Source organism: Dicentrarchus labrax, unplaced genomic scaffold (genome assembly GCF_905237075.1).
Source record: "Dicentrarchus labrax unplaced genomic scaffold, dlabrax2021, whole genome shotgun sequence".
Taxonomy (NCBI): domain Eukaryota; kingdom Metazoa; phylum Chordata; class Actinopteri; family Moronidae; genus Dicentrarchus; species Dicentrarchus labrax.
Window position 1 is genome coordinate 2,485,549 of NW_026136717.1, and position 21,465 is coordinate 2,507,013.

Below are 21,465 nucleotides of genomic sequence, written 5' to 3' on the forward strand. Positions count from 1 at the left end.
TACAGAACAGAAATGTGTCTGGAAAGGATCCAGCACTACAGCAGCCTTTTAAAGACCCTGACCTTCCCAATGAAGACAGAGAGAGAGGCTAAATAGTGGTGATATTGGGTCTCAGCAGGATTTTACGGCAACTGCAGCTAAAGGGAGACAGAGGGGAGACAACGGAATGAATAACTAACGATATGGAAAATTGAGACACTACGATGATTAAAAAGACTCTTAACAGCACCTGCTGCAATGAAAAGCCCTCTGCTTTTTTTGGTTTTGTTCCATGGCCAATAGTTTGAGTTCATTTACAGTTCAGCAGCAGGACGGTGGGTGGCTCGAGCTGATTAAAGGCCTTTCTAAGCATATATACAGTACATTCAGTGTGCTTGGAAAACATTCTAATCAGCTAAGAGCCTGCAGTATATACATACACTCACTTATAAGTTTATTATACAAATATACCTCTGCGGTCTAATTCAATCCAATGCAACAACCCTACAGTAAATCCATCCTTTATGAAGCCATGTTGTACTGCATTGCATGCTATATGTTGCTATACAAGGAGATTTAAAGCAGCAGTAGGTAACTTTTTATTTGCTGAAACTTTCACTATAATCAGATAATCTGTGAAAAAAAATGGTTCTAAACAACCAATCAGAGCCAAGAAAAATAGTAAGACACCCTAGGTTGGTGGCTTGAAGATAATTGATCATCTCAGATGCTGAACCTGGTAATGAGACTAAACAATCAACTTTCGATCAGATAGATATAAGGATCTGTCCAGTGTGTATTCAGTGTATTTTACCCTTTTTCAGTGCCTTGTTTTGGTGTTATGGCCCATAGCTTTACTGTTTTGACTCACTCACACTCACACCACTCTCATTAACCGTTATTTCCAACAGCAGCAGGCAGCTACTTTCAGTGAAAAAGCTCTGATCAACCTGCTGTAAACAGCATACAGACACAGTTTGAAACTATCTTGTGAACATAGTGGAGCATTTAGCAGCTTAAGAGAAAATATTTCTTTCAGTAGTTGGAGACCAAAACTGAGCTAAAGACAGTGAATACTGGACTAAAATTGATCAGGTGGACAAAAAGACTTAATGCTTAAGAGCTAATATCGCTCTGTGTGTAGTGTGTACTGGTTGTTTAAATATGTAGTTGTTTGCTAAGACCATTAACCATACTCGCTGTATAAGATGATATGTCAGTGTTGTGTTTTGGCTTTATCCTTAACCTCCTCATTCCCTCTCACATCATGCTGGATGAGAAACTTCATGTTGACTCCTCTTCAGTCTCTTTTCCCACCTGGGGCCTGAAAATCAATGCCAGATTGAGAAGAGTGATGTAGCAGGACAGCTTTCAGGCATCAGACTCCGGTTTATTTTTGTCTGTCCTCATTTCTCTGCTCAGGATGGAGGCATCGGCAGAGAAAGGGAAGAATGGCCATCTGAATCCTGCTTTCCACCTGAAGGTGGTCGGACCAATCAACAAAGCTAGCGGCCACAAGGGGGTGAGTGGTGTGTGTGTGTGTGTGTGTGTTAGTGTGTGTGTGTGTGTGTGTGTGTGTTAGTGTGTGTGTGTGTGCGTGCGTGCGTGCGTGTGTTAAAGAAAGAAAAAAAGGAATAAATGTGAAAGAGCGAGTGACTGTTTCTCTTGCTGTGTTTTAGTGAATAATGGACCATCCATGTGGTTGACCTTCATATTAAATTGCCTCATTTTACAGCAGCTTGTTATATTGTGTGACCACTTAGAGTCTGCCTCCTCCCACATCCACAACACTCCTCTCCACTAGTGCCTTCAGCATCATTTCATCATGTCGTTATTTCCTCGTTTTTAATAGCATTTATTTAATTGGATGGGTGAGCAGCTCCAGGTCAGGGTACATTTGTCATTGGCAAGGAAAGTGATACAAAAGGAACAAGAAGGGAGACAAAAACAAGAATGGAAGGAAAAAGAGAAGGGCACCAATGAGTCTTAATAATAATTATAAAAATAATAATCATAATAATAATATAATAATAAATATAATTCATATAGCATCTTTTATACACACAATGCCAATGGTATTTACATTAACAGTAACAGCTACAATTGATGACTAATGATAAGCATTCAAAAAATATATAAAAATGAGAGCTGTCACTATTAAGCTCCAGGAAGTGATTGCAGTTAGAATTATATTAATAATACATGAAAACGCTATTACGATGAATTGGGAAAAGTCACTGCCCTGAATCAATGGCGAGTAATTAAGAAAACTTTTCATAAGTATTAGAAGTATTTTTCTAACATTAAATCATCTCTAACAATTCATCAGTAAAGTTAAAAAAATAAAAATAAACCAAAAAAAACCTTTAAGAATTATTTATTAACACACTGGCTAGTTCTGCTGCATTAGGACTATCGTCAGATTTGATTAAAGGTGATCAAACAACCTACCAATTGAGGCTTTTTACAAATAAGAAAAAATGGGTGATAGATCAGAGTTGATGGTAACACTTACAATTTTGTCTGTGTTATTGTCAAGATAGTGTTGTACATTTCAGGTACAGTTTCTCTATTTACTTGTTTGAATCAGTAACTATGATCTCTGCTTTCAGATTCAGTTTTTTGAGGCAGTAAAAGGCTCTGAGGTCATCAGTATCAATAGCTATTATATTAGGATCATCTGCATAGAAATGAAAATCAATACTGCACTTGTCAATGATCACCCTAGTGGTAACATATTAATAGTGAAAAGTAGTGGACCCAGGTAAGAGCCTTGGGGTGCTCCATAAGGAATGTTGTTATGAGAAGCTTTGAATTCCGAAAGAAATCCGATAGTTAAGACTGAAACAAGCATAAGATCCATTTTCCAATCTATCAATTAGAACAGTGGTCCTCAACCTGCGGGTCGAGACATCCATAGGGGTTGCGAGATCATTTCTGGGGGTCACCAAATGGTTGAGGGGAATAAAATAAAATAACATATTGTGGCAAGTAGCACGGAATGAGAGACTGGAAGTAGTTCTCAGTGATGTCATCCCTTAAATGACATTGAACACAGTGGACAAGAACTCAAAAACACAATACCAAACAAACCAACCTGATTTCTGGCATGTTGTGACTTAAAGGTGAAGAACCACTGAATTAGAATGTTGTGATCAAACAATATCAGAGGCTATGCTGAGGTCCAAAAATATGAAAAAAACCCTTTTTTTTTTCACAATTCTCCATTCTCAGGTTGTTCAATTCTACTTTCACCAGAACAGTTTCAGTTCTGATTTTCTTTGTTCTGATCCTAGCTTCCTCACACCAGCAAAGAGGTCCTGCCTCTCAGACCAGGCCCTGCACCCAATGGCACCCAGCCAGTCAACATTGTGCGACCTCTGAGACCCGCCCCGTCTCCGCAGAGTGGTCCCCGGGACATCAAGGTGGTCCGCCCACCTCTGCCAGCTGGAAAGCCCCCAACAGCTCCGCCCAAATCTCCCCCTACCCCACAGAGACTCAGCCCGCCCAAGAAACCTCTGCCCCTCAACCCCACACGATCTCCACTGGTAAGATCCTTTTTGACCCTCTTCTGAACTGTAATGGAATATAATTTTAATGTAACCTTAAAGGCATACCACAGAATGTAAAAGCCAGAATGGACTTGAGGAATGTGGCGCACCATCCAGGCAGGGAGCCACAAAGGACATAAACTTTAGGAAAGCAGAAACCAATACTTACCTCTTTTCACATTAAGCAAGGGACAGAAATTTGATCTGATAATAAGGTGTCTCGGAATGTCACTACTCTATAGTCATCTCCATTTAAAATGTAATCTAGTGATTTAATGTGAGAAAAACAAGCACAGTCTTATTCCCATAATTCTAGTCACCAACAGGGCATAAAACGCCAGCTGCCAGGCAACGAGACAGTTGTTAAAGGATTCCCCATCTTAACCATATTTTATATGTTATGTATAACATATTTTAGCTTCATAAAACTAAACTAAACTTCTGTGAGCTCGGGTACTGCCACTCTGGAATTGATTCAGCCAGGCCAGATTCATACTAGACAAATCAGAGCATATTTAGAGGATGACGTAAGCCCCATTCAGACAGGATTAACATTACAGGGGAAAGTGGTGACAGGTGACAATTTAGTGTTTTACAGATATTTGTCAGGATTTGTGCTATCCAGCTTGAAACCAGGACAATCCCGGTCAAACAAGGACCTCAGGTCACCATACCCCAGGGGAGTGTGGGAGAGGTGGAGGGTGTCCTCGGAGAGAGAGACGTTCGGCAAGGATACTATGTGAGTTGAAAGGGACAGGTGTAAAACAAGAGCAAGCTGGAGTGGCAGCAGTGACACACAGCTCACCAAGCTTATTAAAGTGCTTTTAAACCCCTAGTGCCCAACTGTTGCGATTTGCCTCAAAAACGCTCTCCTTCAGTCATTACTCTTACTGAACACATGATGCACATATTTTTACAAAGAAAAAAGACACTCCTTGGTAACATTAAACATCCTGTTTACGAGGAAGCGTGTGGAGGGACGCAGATGTGCCAGTTTAGTCTGAGGGGGGACCACAGTGTCTTCTTCATATTGCTCCTGACTGCAGCTAAATGCAGAATGTGTGAATGTAATTTAGAGCTGTTGCCAAATACACAGAGCTAATGAGAGAACTGTGAGAGTACTTTGTAGATGAATTGCTTGAGATTTCTTCTGAACCCAGAAGAAATAATGAATAAAACCGCAGAATGTTTCTTATCTGATTGCTTTCTTATTGATTTATCCTCCAAAACGGCTCTCATCACTGCGTCTCTGTGAAGTGTAAAATGCCTTTAAATTAGATCAACTTTTGAATGTCATATTGCTTTTTTCTTGTTTGTATCGAAATAACCAATATTTCATAAAGTGTACTTGTGATCTGATCTCAGAGCTGTGCTGTAGTTGGAATTTTAATCTACTACCTGTGTGAAGTGGGACAGAAGTTCCTTTTATCAGCCATCTGAACAGATACCAGAGACAACCTGGATCCAGTCCAGTACAGAACCTGGAATGAAGTTGTCCTCCCTGCTGTGTTCACCTGTGTTGTGTTCCAAACTGGCCTTTTTGATAACCCCCTCTTTTCCCTCTTCGCTTTCTAAACTTTTCTTTCTACGTTGTATATTTGTATTCTACAGCAGTTTGCAAAATAATACTAATTGTTGGTTACGAGGGCTGTAATCTGGTTGCAATGTCTCAGTATCGGCTGAATGTTGAATAATCAATAATGAAATAAGTCAATAATCAATATTTCTGCTTGTTCTCTTTCAGTTAGTGTCTGAGCTGCAGCCCAGACCGTCCCCTTTCCCTCCTCAGAGGCCTCTCCCTCTCAGCCCAGCCAGAGGAGCCTCCCCCACGGTGAGTCCAGCCCGGACCCAGGTCTCCAAATCCTCGCCGGGCCTTCTGGTCATGATGCCTCCAGCAGTGGGACCAAAACCTGTGGGCAAAGTCTCAGCCATCCCCCCTCTCAGAGCTCTCAGGTGGGCAAACACTCACAGTACTGTAGCGTAGTGTATTTTCAGGCGGGTAAGGTCGCTTTCACTAATTGAAAATCAAATGTAGGTCAACTTGAAAGGAGCTAATAATTTAACTACAACCGTTGTAATGATGGCAGAAAGTTCACAGCCCAACGCAGCCACACAGAGAGTGACTTGAACTCCGAAACAATATAAACATTCAACAATGCCGAATCATAACAGGAGCTACATCGGCTACTAACCACAGCCGCTAATGAGCGCACCTCCAATTCCAGCCTCTCATCCAGCATGGGACAAAAACTAGTTATTACATGTACCATTATCACTAAAGGAGCCAGAGGAATAGTGAAACAGTTAACACAGAGAGAGGAGCTAACTGCTAAGCTTAAGCACTGTAGCTAGCAAGACTGAATAGCTGTAAACGAAGTTGCTAAAAGAGAGAGCTGGGAGTGCTTGAGCAGAACTAATGTATGATAAATGTATAGCAGGTAGTTATCCAATGGCAGCAGCCACTGGCTAGTCTAGGCTCATCTCATAAACTACCAGCGGGCAGTCTACAAGCGAGAATACGTTTGTTCAGTCTGAAGTTAGAGCCGTCAGCCATTGGTGGAGTACTGTTTTGAAGCCTCAAATGTGGCGTTACTGTCGATGTACGCTACTATAGAAAAGTGCTATTTTGTTTCAGTTGCATTCATTTTATGTGGAGTATTTCCATTTGAATGGCTCTCCTAAGCTAACTGTTGATGATTTGATACACACACACACACACACACACACACACACACACACACAGTGAGGGCGGTGCACCGGCATTATCTCCTCCACCTACTCAGTGCAGCTGTGCTGTACGTACTGTATTGAATAACTTGCTTTACAGTTCTATGCACTGCATGTGGAAACCCCATCACAGCACCTTCTAAGGTTCACTCTGACTGTGTGTAACTACTCTGACTTTAACTTGACCTCAACTTTTTCTTTCATGATGCTTTCTAAAAGATATTTAATGGAAAAAATCATGTTCGTAAAGCAGCTATTGTATGCTGAGAAGGCCTTTTATCACCCAGCGATAAAAGGCTTTATTTTTAAGAAATACTGCCTCTCTTTCCATTTCATGCTGTTTTTCTGTTCAGGGTGGGCGTGAGCACATAAACACTCCCAAGTTTACAAACCATGCAATCCACTGACTCCGGTCCTCATCAGCAATCAATTCTCAGTTTTTATAAGTGACAGCCCCCCCAGTCTAAAGCTTTGTACTCACTTTCTTCAGATGCAGAGTCATGATTTTAGTTGGGTGCAGTTTATCTGTGAATGTAGTAAAAGTCGGGCAGGGAAACCTCAAGGCGGTTGTTCCTCAGGTTTTACGGTTCCTCCGCTCCTCTAATGTAGCAGATGGATCAGAATGCCTCCACATCTGGTTCTTCCTGGCAGCACTGAGATCTGAGCCCACATTAGGTTTCACGCCTTACACCAGCTGCTGGTGTAAGTGTAAGAGCAGGAGCAGCACGCATCAGACTTTACAAATCCCCAGAGGAACGTGTGTTTTTGTCCTCAAAGTAGGGTTCAGATGCACAAGGAAAGCAATAGAACAGGTTCAGAATCAATATCTTTGGAGCACACTCACTGATGCCTGCTTTTTGTGCCGATAATTGCTGTTCTTACGATAATGGATAGTTTTGCGCCAAGACATTTCTGCCTGATTTTAATCCCATTACGGTTAGAATGGCACTCACATCCTGTCTGTTCTTGGAAATAAAAACATTCATACACGTAATCTCATCAGAACAGAATTAGATACTTGATTCTGTTCTGATGAGATAACAATAATAATAATAATGCCATGGAAAAACCCTGTTTTGGCCATCATTCAACACCATAACCCAGGAACAGAAGGGGAGGTTGTGACCATATGACACTGAACTGGTGATCCAAAGGTCAAAGCTCACTGCAGCCTCAAAATCGATTTTTAGCCATCTTTCCATTTCATCCATTTGTTTAACGCTGATTATCAAATGTGAGCCTGCTAACACGTCAAACTGCTTCCCCATTGCACTTTAGAATCTTGTAATGTTATAGAACCAGCCTTATTCTAAAATATAAGCCACTGTATCAGTTAAAGCCTAACCTAGAATCTCTTGTTTTTTTTCCTTCTACTTCCAGACCGGTCCCAGGTGCCAAACCAAACACAGCCTCGCCTCTGCAACGAAAATGACCTTCCCCTGCCCCCTCCGCCCTTCGAGGAGGCAGCAGCTGACAGCTTATTTGCACTAAAGAGACTTTGGCTGGTGGAGCTGTCGCACAGACCAGAGGAGGACCGACACAAAGTTAAAACCGGAGAAGCAAAAGAACAAACAGGACTCGCACCAGTTCAGACTTCAAAATGAATCCTTACCCACCCACCCCCAGACTCCTCCCCTCAATCCCGCCCCCCTCGCCCTCCTCCTCCCAGCGCGCTAACATTAACCCAACGACGCGGTTTTGCACGGAGGCCTTGCAGACTGAGACAAGTGTTATCGCTGGGGACGGTCACATTTGCCAAATCAATTTTTTTAGGATTATCGTTTGTGTTTTTTTAATCTGTTAATGTCGTCTGCGTTTAAAAAAAAAAAAAACATTTTGTAATAATCGTCGTCTTGTTTACAGTTTGTCACGTTTTATGATTTGTGTTATGTGCCAAAGAGGTCTCTTCATACCTGGGGTGTGTCCAGAATGCTTGAAAATCTCCTTAAGTCACATTAAGTTTACCACAAAGTCAACTCCTCCATCTCTTTTAGGTTTTATAATTTATTGTTATTGTATGAGGAATGTCGAAAAATACAAATCTGGAGATACAAGAGGCCTACCAGGAGGAAGGAGAGCCAATCATACAGCAGCTTCTTTTCAACACTGTTTACATGGTGGAGGATTTGATGCTTGTAAGGGGCTTGCAGGACACACCCCGGTCGTCCACTCATGTTGATTTGAATGTCTTTTGCTGTGTGTTATGACTTTTAAATTGTTACATAAAATATTTTTACAAAACTATCATCAAGTTTCTTTCCTTCTGTGTTTTTTTTTTTTTTTTTGTCATTCCAGCTTGAACAGTATTTAATTAAAATTTCTATGCACTTATGTGACACCGTGGATGCATATGAATGAGCTACTGAAAGTCAGGTACTGTCTCGACTCGTAAAAATCTGTCAGGCAATCATGAGGCCAAAGACTTTTCAAAATAAGAAGAAGAAAAGAGTTAATAATTTAGACATTATGACTGGATAATGTGTAATGTCTGTAGTATGATGTCTTCTGTTTCGCTGAAGGAGCTTGATCAAGTCTGAGAACATAGCCCTGATGATGTCGTAGTGATGTCATCAGGGTTACCTCAGTTTGGGTTTGCTGAATGCACATTTATAACCAGAAACCTGTTAGACACTGAACTGTGGGAATAGAGTTTGAAATGTGTGGGTGTTTATAAAGCACAGAGGGTTTTCAAAAGATACTATAAGGTGCATTATGGGAAATGTAGGATCCAGTGTTTTTGGAGCTTGCCCCCAACAGTACGATGAACTAAAAGTCAGCATATCTCAGGGCCTGTCCTCACGAATACGCGGCCTCACCCAATACGATGTTGCTTCGGAAAAAATCTCCGTAAACACGGCGTCGTTTCCAGAAATATCTGCGTCCACACGGATTCACTGAAACGACCCAAAACGTTGTAGTACATATGCCAGGCCTGTATGTGGCGCTGTGACGCCGCCACACCAATACACTAAAACCGGAAGAGAAGCCATGGAGCATGCGCTGTTTACAAACAAGTAGTAGTAGTCCGCCATTGTTGTTGTTGTTATGACGCCTCTAGCGGCGGCGGCTGAGGTTAAAGGCTAGAGAGGCGGCGCTAATCTGTTTTTGCCGTCCAGACAAACGCCGTATCCGTGTGGACGCGAGGCCGATACGATAAAGTATTTATCCGGATTCGAGAAAAACGTGTTCGTGAGGACAGGCCCTCAGTTACTGCTGCCTCGATTTTGAACATTCTTTTTTTAATCTGTCTTTTGTGAATCCTTCAACTTCATGGAAGTGCAACACTAACTTGCAACAAAATGCTTACAGTATCATAATATTATGAATCATAGCCCCTAGATCAAGATACATATGATATCACCAGATTCCAAAACACAGCCCTAGTGGAGTTTGTTGAATGAACAAGCTGTTCCGAGAGTTTTCACTCAGGTTCTTCTTGTCCCATTGGTCCCACCAGTGGAAAAAAAGGTTTGAACCAGGTCCTGTGGTTTAAGACCTCCAGCCTGCTCCCTCACGACTTACAACTGTATGATGAATGGATGTATAAGAGACTGCTGTGGGATGGAAGGCTGACAAATGCCTCCTTTTAAATCAGTGCTCCTTCTTGTCTTAGTGCCAGTGTTCCTTTTGAAAACAAAGACTCATTTCTTCCCACAGTGGTGTCGTGATGATCTTATAGTTCCTGGCTGATGAGCAAGTATGAAGGCTTTACATCGTGGGTAGTCTCCACTCTCACCTGCTCTTAATGGATTCCACTCTGTTGGAAATGAGATATCTGCGAGAGGCGGCTCTCTCCTCCCTGGAGACTAATGCGTTCGGCGAGTCCATGGTTCGAGTGGAACGCTATCGGACAGCGAGGAGGAATGGCCTCGTGGGGAGATATATCGATGTAGACGTTTTCCTAGCCCATTACCAGGGCGCCCGGTGCCCAAACAAACCTGTGGGGTGGATTCCGCGCCAGACAGCAGACGTGATCTAAATGAAAAGAGCTGAGTTTTTCCAGCTCCACTATCTATAAATCACGCTCTGTGCAGCCACAGCCCTGAAGGAGGTGAATAAATACGCTAATGTCTTTCCTCAGGCTAGCCCTCGGTTGGTGAGCCTCATAAATGAGGTGTGGGGTTTATAAAAACAGCAGCCAGACAGGTTTTGTTGCCTCTACAGTGCATTCAGGGTAACGGCAATAGAGAGTCCAAGTCCTGATGGGACATCCAAGCTAGCCACTGCTCCGCTAGCCATTTTTTTTCATTAGGTTTTTCATTGTTTCCTTTACAGACAGCCAAAGAGTAAAAAAGAAATAGAATAAATACATTTAACTAAAAGCACAAAAAAACAGCAGCAGGTACAAATAAAAACCACTAGCCTTTTATTGGAATAATAAAAAGTTTCTACATGAGTACGTACAAGACCGCACTGACTTTTAAAATAACCTGCCTTGTGATTTTAACAATGAACAACCTTTAATTGAGCACAGTCACCAACCAATGTTTCTTATTGCTTTTAAAAATGACTGATATTAGCAGTGTACCATTAGCAGAAGTTACACAACAGTTCTCAGTTGTGGGCGACTGTGGCTCAGAGGCAGAGCGGGTCGTTCTTTAATCGGAAGGCTGTGGGTTCGATCCCTGGCTCCTCCCGCCACATGTCGAAGTATCCTTGGGCAAGATACTGAACCCCGAATTGCTCCTGATGCTGTGAATGTGTATGAATGAGTTAGTTTCTGTTTGATGGACTTTGGGTGAATGTGGCACGTAGTATAAAAGCACTTTGAGTGGTCAGAAGACTAGAAAGGCGCTGTACAGGTCCGTTTACCATTTACCATTCTCTCCGAGACCGTTGTGCCAGACTCCATCAGCACGTACAGAACGCAACACTGACCAGAACCACCAATTACGTGGTTACATCATACTCATAAAGCCTTTTTGGACCACAGTAAGTAAATTCACTTGAGAGAGATTTTTTTTAATGACAAGTTGTGTTCATTGTTTTCTTGTGTCATATTTATGATCATTTGACAGATTATATTATATATAATATATATTATATATTATATTATATTTAGTACTTTAACACATCCTGAAGTTTGCCATGTCAGACATGTTCAGTACAAGTTAGATCAAACTGTTAAGAGTCATTCTCAAGAAAAAACATAAGAAGGTGTTTCTTCAGCCCCTCTACAGCAATATTGGTGTCTTTTTACCTCTCCCTACTCCATAATTACGGAAGAGGATAAGGGCCATGTGAATTTTTTATTTGAGTTCTGAGTTTAATAGTATTTAAATTATTTATGGTCACAGCATCAAACAAAAGTCAAAACTACTACAGACTTCTCCCTCTTTTTTGCCACAAGGCTGTAGCCTGCAGTGTCACCACCTCTGAGCGGTCGACCCAAGGCTGATCTGGACTGACACATCAGAGTGCAGTTGCCTTAGATGTCTCTGACTCCCCTTCAGCTAATGCACTGAACTCACACTCACACACGCACACAGCCAGACAACATCCAGCAGGTTATTAAAACTGGTGGGACCTGATTTGAAAGCACAAGTCCAATAAGAACCCTTTAGTGACAGAAAAATGAATGAGTTATCAGTGAACTGAAAATAAGACTTTATTTGAAAGGAAAGGTCTGACGTTTGGAGAATATTGAGACAGTTCTCATGTCTGTACTGTAAAGATGAACCTATAGCTAGCAGCAGGTTGTCTTAGCTTTGCATTAGGCCGAGTAGCTGCCTGTAGTCGCCTTCACAAGCTGTGCAATAAATCTGAAAATGACCAAAAAAGATGAACATGTTGATTAGTGAGCTGGAGCTGTGCTGGTAGGCTGGTTTTGTTCCAGTCTTTTGAATCTTTGTGCTAAACTAAGCTAAGCTAGTGTCGTGTATCAGAATGATCTTTCGGACATATGACAAACAACTTCTCTCAGTTAAGAAGTTTATTTAGAATTGTAGAATTCAAATCATACTTACAAGGATCTTTTTGGATTGAGAAGCCACAGTCAGCAGAATGCTGTTACTGTCTTTTCTCGCCCCAAAAACAGTAATGACCAAAGGTTACAAGAGGTTATATCTGTTTTACATAAGATGGGAAGCAACCGTGGTTTAGACTTGGTGCATCCTTGTTGGTGCTCAGACTGGTCCCAGTCTCTTACCACACCACCCAAGCAATTCTGAGAGACAGCGCCCTAAAAGAAAATGAATTATTATACCAACTGAATATCACACAAACCAGAGCCACGGTCAGATCTGGGTGCCGCAGGCTTTCACATCTATGTGTATTCAAATATATTAAAATGACTGATCCCTAACACTAGCTGGCTTGAAGCTTCATAGTTACAGAAATAAGAATGATGTCAATCTATCCATCTAACTTCTTTCAAGAAACCGAATAGGCTTAGCATATTTCCCAATTATTTTTTGGGAAATATTCCTTTAATTGTAAAATTGGGACAATAAATTCAGTTGTTGTGCAAAGCTAAAATGGCCGCTGGCTTGTAGCTTTATATTTACGGTAAAAGTACGACAGTGGTATCAATCTTCTCGTCTTAAGTTTTGTCAATACATCAAATAGACTTAGCATATTTCCCAGAAATGAGGACAATAAATTCAGGACTAGCTAGCTTTGAGGTAATGTCCTCTAATGTATTTTATCTGAGAATCTGGAAACACAGAAAGTTTATACTAAAATGAGCTGGCTATTTGTATGTTTATAGACTCATCTTAGACCAAAGGGAATTATTTAACGAGCAGTTTTTCTTATAGTCGTGTGGTTACGACTTTGAAAACTACATTTAGATCCTAAAAGAGAACTTTACAGATACCAGAACTACCCAGTAGCCTCCATACCTTTAAAGAGCTGCCCACATGTTGCTCACTCTTTATTCACTGGTCCTATTAACAGGAAACATTTTCACATTTTTGTAAAATCCAAATAATGAAAAATGTTGACTTTAATTCAGACTGTAAAATCAAAATGTCAAATTAGTGTTTGGTGTTCAAAAAAAGGGGGTGTGTCTAAAGTACACCGGAAATATCTTTTACAGTAACTGGAGCGAACTTGAATCGTAGCCCTAGCGGCCACGGACGGCATTGCACTAAAAGATTAACCAGAGGGCGTGGAGGTAAGGAGGAAGTAGTTAACGTTAGATTGTATGAACGAACAGCAGTTCCTGTACTGTCTGTGTGTGTGTGTGTGTACTGTCTGTGTGTACTGACTGACTGTCTGTGTGTACTGTCTGTGTGTACTGACTGTGTGTACTGTCTGTGTGTACTGACTGTGTGTACTGTCTGTGTGTACTGTCTGTCTGTGTGTGTGTACTGACTGTGTGTACTGACTGTGTGTACTGACTGTCTGTGTGTACTGACTGTGTGTACTGACTGTGTGTACTGACTGACTGTCTGTGTGTACTGTCTGTGTGTACTGTCTGTGTGTACTGTCTGTCTGTGTGTGTTGACTGTGTGTACTGTGTGTGTGTACTACTGTGTGTACTGTCTGTGTGTACTGTCTGTCTGTGTGTGTGTACTGACTGTGTGTATGCTGTGTGTACTTGTGCTGTGTGTACTGACTGTGTGTGTGTACTGACTGTGTGTACTGACCGTGCTAACTGGTTCAGGTGCAGCTCATTAGGACTGCAGTCACAGGAGAGTGACACCTCCCGCCACTACGGTGAGACGAATGTGTTTTACTACTTAACCTGAATTACATTTAAAGCTATAGAAAGGCGACATAACTTCTACACTTTCCGTAAATTAATAACAGCCACACATTTCTTAAATTCGGCGTTCATTTATTAAAGGATTATTTCGAAATTATTTCGACAGTTAGTTCAGTTGTCCGACAAATATTTGAATGTGTTGTATGTTAATTGACACATTTTTAAACGGAGTTTGGTTGAGTTGACGCTCACAAAGTAACGTGCGACAAGGTTGAGAAAGTGAGCAGCAGCGAGGAGCACCACTGAAACTAAGCTAGTTGCTGCTTGGTGAATTCTCAATAAGCACAATTCTGCAGGGTTCAGATCTGACTGATCTATGTCAGCCTCCAGTGTATTTTTTAGCACAGTTTGTGTTATCTTTTAGAAACAACTAAGGATGAAGCACTTTTAACATTTCTATATTTTGATACTTTTAAATAAAAGTGCTACTGAATTATCAATAGGCATAAAAATACTTTGTACAGTATATCAGAACTAATATGTTTTAGGTGATGCTGTGTGTATTGCTGTCATTTTTTGATAAAGATCAAATGTGTGTTAAAACAGTATTATAATGAAATACTGTATTCCATCAGAGATCCCCTGGCCCACAAGATGTAAAGAAACATGCTTGTTTCATACAGACCTCAAAAAATGTCACATCATCACGATTTTAATAGTTTTTGTTTTCAGTGAAAATTCAAATTGTTGTGCAAAAATGAGCATTCCCACTAATCACAAATCGTATCTATCAGTCTAGATAATCACAATATGCAGAGGCACACAAAAAGCCATTGAAACCATCTTATTTATGTCAAATGATGAAAGAGGGGTTAGAGAATGTAAACTGTATATTATTACTCACTCAGACAGGCTCCTCTCTTCCCATTCCAACATCAGACCGCTGTGCAGCTATGAGGGCGTTTGTAAGCCGGAGACAAGCCAGGGAGCTTCTGCACAACAAGTTTGTGGTGGTTCTTGGTGGATCAGGTGAGAGACATGAACAAAACATTTGACATTAATGTAAATTTCTACTCTGTCAGAGCCTAAAGTTATAGGCAGGAATTTTTGCTTTAAAAAAATCTTTATACTAAAATGTTTCCTGAACTATTTTAGGATTAAATTCTTGAACAGAGAGAAGGTGCCAGCTTGGATTCAATATCCCATGTAGCCTACAGTATTTACCAGACACAGAATCTTATATTTCTAAAAGTACCACTTCACATCTTAGCACCCTAGAAATTCCCCACTGCTCTGTTCCTTTTCAAGTTCTTATTTTTCATCGAAGTTGATTGACATCTTTGAGTTTTTTCTCCTACTTGATGCGAGTAAAGCCTGTTGCGTTTGTTCTTTGATTTCAGTGCAGCGCTCCATGTACAAAGACCTGGTTCTGCTGCTTCAGAGGGATCAGTACTTGACTCTGTCTCAGCTTAAGTCCAAAGTAAATCTTTCCACAAGCTTTCTCATTCACACTCAATTGTACCTGTAGAACACACTTAAGAACCTGTCTCAACACACATCTTTGTGTTGAATTCAAAGCCTTCAGGAACAGGTTTTAATATTGTGGCATACCTAGTGATATAGTGGCAATTAAGGTGGAGGATAAATTGTCCTCAGGGTGGTGATCATAAGGCAAATAGTTACCAATAGGAACAAAAAACAGGCTTAATTCTTGCTTTCTACCTTTTAAAATAGATGCCAATGTGTTTAGGTATAGAGTTGTTTTATATTGTCTATTGCAGGGGTGTCAAGATATATCTGAGTGGTTGCGAGATGATTAACAGGCTGTGTAAACATGGTGAAAGATTTACATTTGTCCGTAATGAGGCTTATCACATAAGGGTTAAAACGAAGATCAACCCTAAAAACAAGGCTCTTTGTCTCATTTGTAAGGGTATTTTGTTGGGCTGCACAATTAATCGAAATATTATCAAATCATCGCAATATAGCAAAATGGCAAAGTGCATAATGCAAATCTCAAAAGCTGCAGTTTTTTGTTAAAGGTGAAATGTGTGACGAACAGCATTATACTGAATAATGAAGTATTCGGATGTCCTGGATTACAAATCTTGTCCAGATTTAAGAAAACATGTTTGTTTGGTACAGACCCCAACAGATGTCACATCATCAGGATTTTAATAGTTTTTGTCTCTGAAATTTATAATGGTGACCATTCCCACACTAATTGTGAATCATATCACAATTGCAATATCTGTCACAATAATCACAATATGATGTTTTTACCATTTTGTGCAGCCCTATTTCTTTTCATTGTTAACAGCTCCACAAGCTCTTCTACAAATTGATGTAATTCAGTAACTCTTTGTAACCTGGACACAAAAATGTAGTTATGCTACACTGATTAACTACTAAAATTACTCTTCAAACCATCCTCCTCCTCAGACCAGCAATGTAAAAACGACGATGTTAATAAGTGTGTCTGGTAGTGATGAACCTACAGAGAATTAGCATCTGAATCTGCAGCTCCTCTCCCCTCTGTCCCAGCCACAACTTTACTGGTTCACTGTCGCAGCGCTGTTTTCAGAGAAAAAGCTTTATAAACCCACTGTACTCTATCTGCTCAGCAACAAACAGCAGACAGACACAGTGAGAGCTGGTGAACACAGTGGAGCATTTAGCAGCTAAAGAGAGAGATCATTTTTCTCAGGAGTTGGTGAAGACCAAAGGTGAACACAAACACAACTCCAAATGAATGCTAATGTCGCTCTGTAACTGCTGGATGTCTAAATTAGCAACAATTTGCTAACAAGTTCACCAAATTAACTTGAATGGTAACAATATGTCAATGTTGATGTTCATTTTTATTTAAATATATTTTTTTGGGGGGGGGGGGTTTATTGCCTTTATGATAGTGACAGCTGAAGACAGACAGGAAAGGGGGGCAGAGAGAGAGGATGACATGCAGCAAAGGGCCGCAGGTTGGATTCGAACCCTTGGCCGCTGCAGCAAGCAGGAGCGTTGTGCCATAGGTCTTAAAAGGAATCTCTTTGCTAGGAACTTATAATGCCTTTCTAGTGGTAAAGTGAGATTGTTTAGGAGTACAGCCACAGGCCTTTAAATGTTATTCAACTGCAACAAAAGCCACTGACCTTTTGTTACATGAACTATGAAATGCACTTGTGTTGATGAAGAAGAGACTCTGGTTCCCTGTGCTGGGACACTGGCATTTAACTCTCTCCCTGTCTGTGCTCCAGGGGGAGTTTTCCTTTGAGCAGGATGTCCTGGTGGAGGGAGGCCGATTAGGTCTCTTGACTAACGGCACCGAGTACAGAGAGGTCCGACAGTACTGCTCCAACCACCACCTGCTGCGTTTCTACTTCCTGACGCGGATCTACTCACCGTACATGGAGAGCATCCTGGAAGACTTCAGGAAAGGACTTGAACCTGATGTCATTATCGTCAGCTCCTGTGTTTGGGACATCACCAGGTGACGTAGCTTCATACACTTTGTGTTCTGTTAATTAACACTTTGGTCAGGAAATATGGAACGCCAGGCAGGTGGTAACGGGTGGTTGCATGTGGAAGTCTCAGCAGGAAACGAGTAGTGAATTTGCAGCGAGTTCACAGCCCCAAACTCTCTGAGCTTTAATAAACAAAGTAAACTCCCAAATAAAAATGAAATATTCTGTCTCTTATTTCACTTAATAAACAGACAAATGCAACCATACACATTCTGAATTCAAGTTTCTATCTTCCACTGAACTAAGACCAGCCTAATTGCGTTGTTAAGTCATTGTAAAGCACCTGTTATTCAAACTCAACTGAAACGAAATAAAACTCAGCAAAACTGTCTTGGTTAGTCTTTCCACTGTGTTTTGGTCGAAATAAACCCTTAATTCACAGACATAGATGAGAAAATATTCTGGCTGTACAGCTGTTTTTCCTCTCGTGCAGTGTGTGTACTGTGCCTCTGAACAACGTCGCTGAGCAGCTCCAACTCGTTCATGGGAGGCAGACCATTAAATCAGCCACTAACAGATACTATCATGCTGACCTTTATTTCACTAAAATTCAGCATCCTTTTTTATTAGCAGCTCCCCCTGTCATTGATAATGAATCTGGGATTGGGGGGGCAGCGTCTGAGTTTTCGAACCCAGCACTATTGCATGTATGTTTCTAAGGCTGTCACAGAAGCAACAGGCCTTTAAAGATTAAGCAGAAAAGCATTTTACTGAAGAGTAAGGACCGCATCAGCATCTAACTGGAGCCAAATTACATTTGCACGTTTACATTTAATTTGTTTAATGTGCTGTAGCTGAAAAGCTAATTAGCTATATAGCCTGCAAACTGACGTTAGCAGTGCACTTTTCCCCGGTGAATGTTTGTATGTTGCAGGACAAGCTGTGTTCATGGGGCGGCTGTGGCTCAAAGGCAGAGCGGGTCGTTCCTAAATCGGAAGGTTGTGGGTTCGATCCCCAGCCCCTGGTGCCACATGTCGAAGTATCCCTGAGCAAGATACTGAACCCCAAATTGCTCCCGATGCTGTGCATCGGTGTGTGAATGTGTATGAATGTTAGTTTCTGTTCGATGGACTTTGCCATCACTGAATGTGTGTGGAAGGGTGAATGTGGCACGTAGTGTAAAAGCGCTTTGAGTGGTCGGAAGACTAGAAAGGCGCTATACAAGTACAGGTCCATTTACCATTTACCATTGTAATTAATAGATAATGAAGACTTTAGCAGGAAAGTGTGGCACTCTGCTGTTTGGCTCCGTCTGACCGTCTGCTCTGCCTGATAGAACGCTGATGTTACTGCTGTACAAGAGATTTTCTGGGCTGTATGTATCTGTCTATGTAGACGGATACCGGAACAGTATTCCATCAAAGTAATGCAAACCTAGAGTCCACCATCATGAAACCAAATATATTAGATATACAGTTCTCCCTTGTGGGATTCTCAAAGGAGAACACAGGACAAATGATTTACAGAGGAGATATGTATGCTGTAGCAGACAAACATTCAATTTAATTTCAGTCTGACTTCATGAGAGTCCCACTGGGATGCACCTGGAGGTCCCTGTTGAATCTTTCTTGGTCTTTAGTAGGGAAAGGATTCTCATCCTTTACCTGCTGCACCTCCCTCTGTCTATCCTCGTCACTGACAGAAGCTGTCTGTGTAGGAGGCTCCTCACCTCTGATTTTTAGGTTGTAAGTGGTGGTTCGAGCCAATTAAGATATTGGTCTGTGTGATTGGATTACCTATACACTGTTCTTCATGCTCGGAGCTCACCATCCTCTCACTGTTCACTAGTAAACTTGATGTGTGTGTTAATGTGGATTAAGCTGTCGATACTTGAGCAGTGCAGGATCCTCATGGTGGGATCACAAGCTTACCATGAGCGGAAAAGTAAACTGATGTTAAATAATATTTAGTTGTGATAAAGCTTAGACTATCAGCAGTGTACAGTGGCCTCCTGTGCTACAGGAGGATCATTTATTTTGACTGAGTGCGTCATAATCACCGGCCAAGGGTCTGACCCTGGGACCTGATGCAGGAAATTGCTGGCCATCCATTTGTCTTGTGATAGACAGAGTTCCCGTTACTACTCGAAGGAGATGCAGTTATGATGGCTGTCTGACTAGATTTGTCATTCAAATCAGTATTACATTAGTAGGTTACCTTGGCCTGTGCTGATATCAGACTGTGGCTCTGTTGAAACTGTGCCTGACTGTCAATTGGACAAAGAGACTCTAACACATTTCAAAATGAAAAAATGCATTACTATTAATAAAAAATTAAGAGACCAGTGTGAAGGATTTAGTGGCACCTACTGGTGAAGCTACAGATTGCAACCAACTGAATACCGCTCCCTTCCACGCGTGCACATGGAACCACCACGAAACGTGTGAAAAAATGAAAGGCCCCACGTAGAGCCAGTGTTTTGTTTGTGTTTTGTTTTTAAGAAAGCACCACTTAGATTTGGATCCCCATCCAGCCACTCATCCATCCAACTATTGGGTGGGGGTAACATAAAGCAGGGGTTCTCAAACTTTTTGGAGCCAAGGACCCCTTACAGGGGAGAACATTTTCCAAGGACCCCCTTATAATCCTCATGCCGATTAAACATATGTTTACTGACATTTGTACTAGATGCTGTAGGAATATTTATATTTTAAACTTTTCAACCTAAATACTTAAGGCGAGTTTCATAGAAATGAACTTAAACAAATTAAATTTGAATAAATAAATGTTAATACCATTTCTGTACTTTTAAACACAGGGTCATTTTTATTCAGATTACATTTTGACCTCACAGCATTTCTAATTTTCAAGTAACAGATCTTAAGCTTTCAGAAAATGAACAGTAACAAGACTGGCAAAGTCTTATGAATACAGTTAAGTTTTCAAGTTTCATGGCTAAAGCGCTTTGAGGGATTATATAAAACCAACAATTGAAAAATCAACACATTCTCGAGGAAAGGAACAAATATTTACATGGTAGGGCCATTCGAGCCTTATAAGGAAGACATATTTTCAAATGACTATAGATATGGACATTACAAACCTTTACTACTGGTTGTCTCTAACCTGAAAAATCAACAGTTTATGAGGTAGCTTCTGTCCATCTATCACAAGAGAATGTGAAACACTGAAAAGGGAATGTCAACATAAAGATACTGTTTATGACCACCTTTAGATCCGCTGGTGCTCTTACCGTCGCTGTTCTGAATGAAACCAAGCTCGAGATAACTGTCGACATATCTTCTCAGTTTAGCTGGTTTGGGCTTCACATCACTTGATGAAGTGGACGGTCTTAAATAGGCATCCATCGCCACTAGCTAGCTAAACATCAGCAGGAGCTGTACGCTAAGTGTGTCCTGAGCAAAGTGATGCGAGCGAGTGATGTGTGTCAGATTTACGTGATACAATCCTTTGGGAGTTTTGATTGGCCCAAAGCTAACGTAAGTGGGAGTAATTGGATCAGTATTTACGTTTTATTGGCGCAGTGGTTCCCATGTGTACTTACACAGTTTTTAATGATACGGCATAACTTTAATAAGTTATTGCAAATAATTTTGCGGACAAGCTATGGCTTGCGGACCCCCGGGGGGGACCCTATACAAAGTGAACCCTCGCGATGTTCCATTTCGAACCATACTGCTCCGCCCCCTTCAGAGGATGCAATCTGAGTTTTTCTATTTCAATCAATCCCCTACGCCTCTTTGATCAATCATCTGATCACATGTGGATTCCAGCTCCAAAACGCATTACCTCTGGTTTAGGCTATTTTAATTGTCTTTAAGCTGACTCATAGCTGCTAACCAGCTAACTAGCTGTCCACAGTCTTGACCAACTCAGTTGTGAAGTGAAATTATTTTCTGTAGCAGCAAACACAACACACAGACAATCAGTAACTGTTATACTGCAACCTTTGCTCATCTATACACTTTGGGGCTGACTAAAGTAACACAACTACCCCTCACACACACCGGGAAAGACTCACTTCCCACAACAGACTCTCTAGACTTGTCTTTCCTTGAAGGGGAAGGCTCGGCTG

General features: G+C 41.2%; 2 protein-coding genes across 4 annotated transcripts in view; both read left to right on the forward strand.

Annotated features, from left to right (window-relative positions):
- The window catches only part of adam19a (ADAM metallopeptidase domain 19a), a 193,090-nt gene extending 184,589 nt beyond the window's left edge, over positions 1–8,501 (forward strand). Inside the window, exons 20-23 of the mRNA XM_051428536.1 lie at positions 1,402–1,501; positions 3,276–3,527; positions 5,275–5,483; positions 7,638–8,501. Coding sequence (XP_051284496.1) covers positions 1,402–1,501; positions 3,276–3,527; positions 5,275–5,483; positions 7,638–7,689 — 613 coding nt within the window. The 3' untranslated portion in view covers positions 7,690–8,501. The remainder of the gene's footprint in view (positions 1–1,401; positions 1,502–3,275; positions 3,528–5,274; positions 5,484–7,637) is intronic.
- Positions 8,502–13,819: 5,318 nt separating this feature from the next.
- The window catches only part of LOC127379218 (PC-esterase domain-containing protein 1A-like), a 35,989-nt gene continuing 28,343 nt past the window's right edge, over positions 13,820–21,465 (forward strand). For 2 of the 3 annotated variants that reach the window (XM_051428561.1, XM_051428562.1), the window contains exons 1-4: positions 13,820–13,919; positions 14,817–14,937; positions 15,309–15,388; positions 17,163–17,395. In XM_051428561.1, the coding sequence (XP_051284521.1) occupies positions 14,862–14,937; positions 15,309–15,388; positions 17,163–17,395 (389 nt within the window). In that variant the 5' untranslated portion in view covers positions 13,820–13,919; positions 14,817–14,861. The remainder of the gene's footprint in view (positions 13,920–14,816; positions 14,938–15,308; positions 15,389–17,162; positions 17,396–21,465) is intronic. The other variant, XM_051428560.1, reaches the window with a different exon arrangement.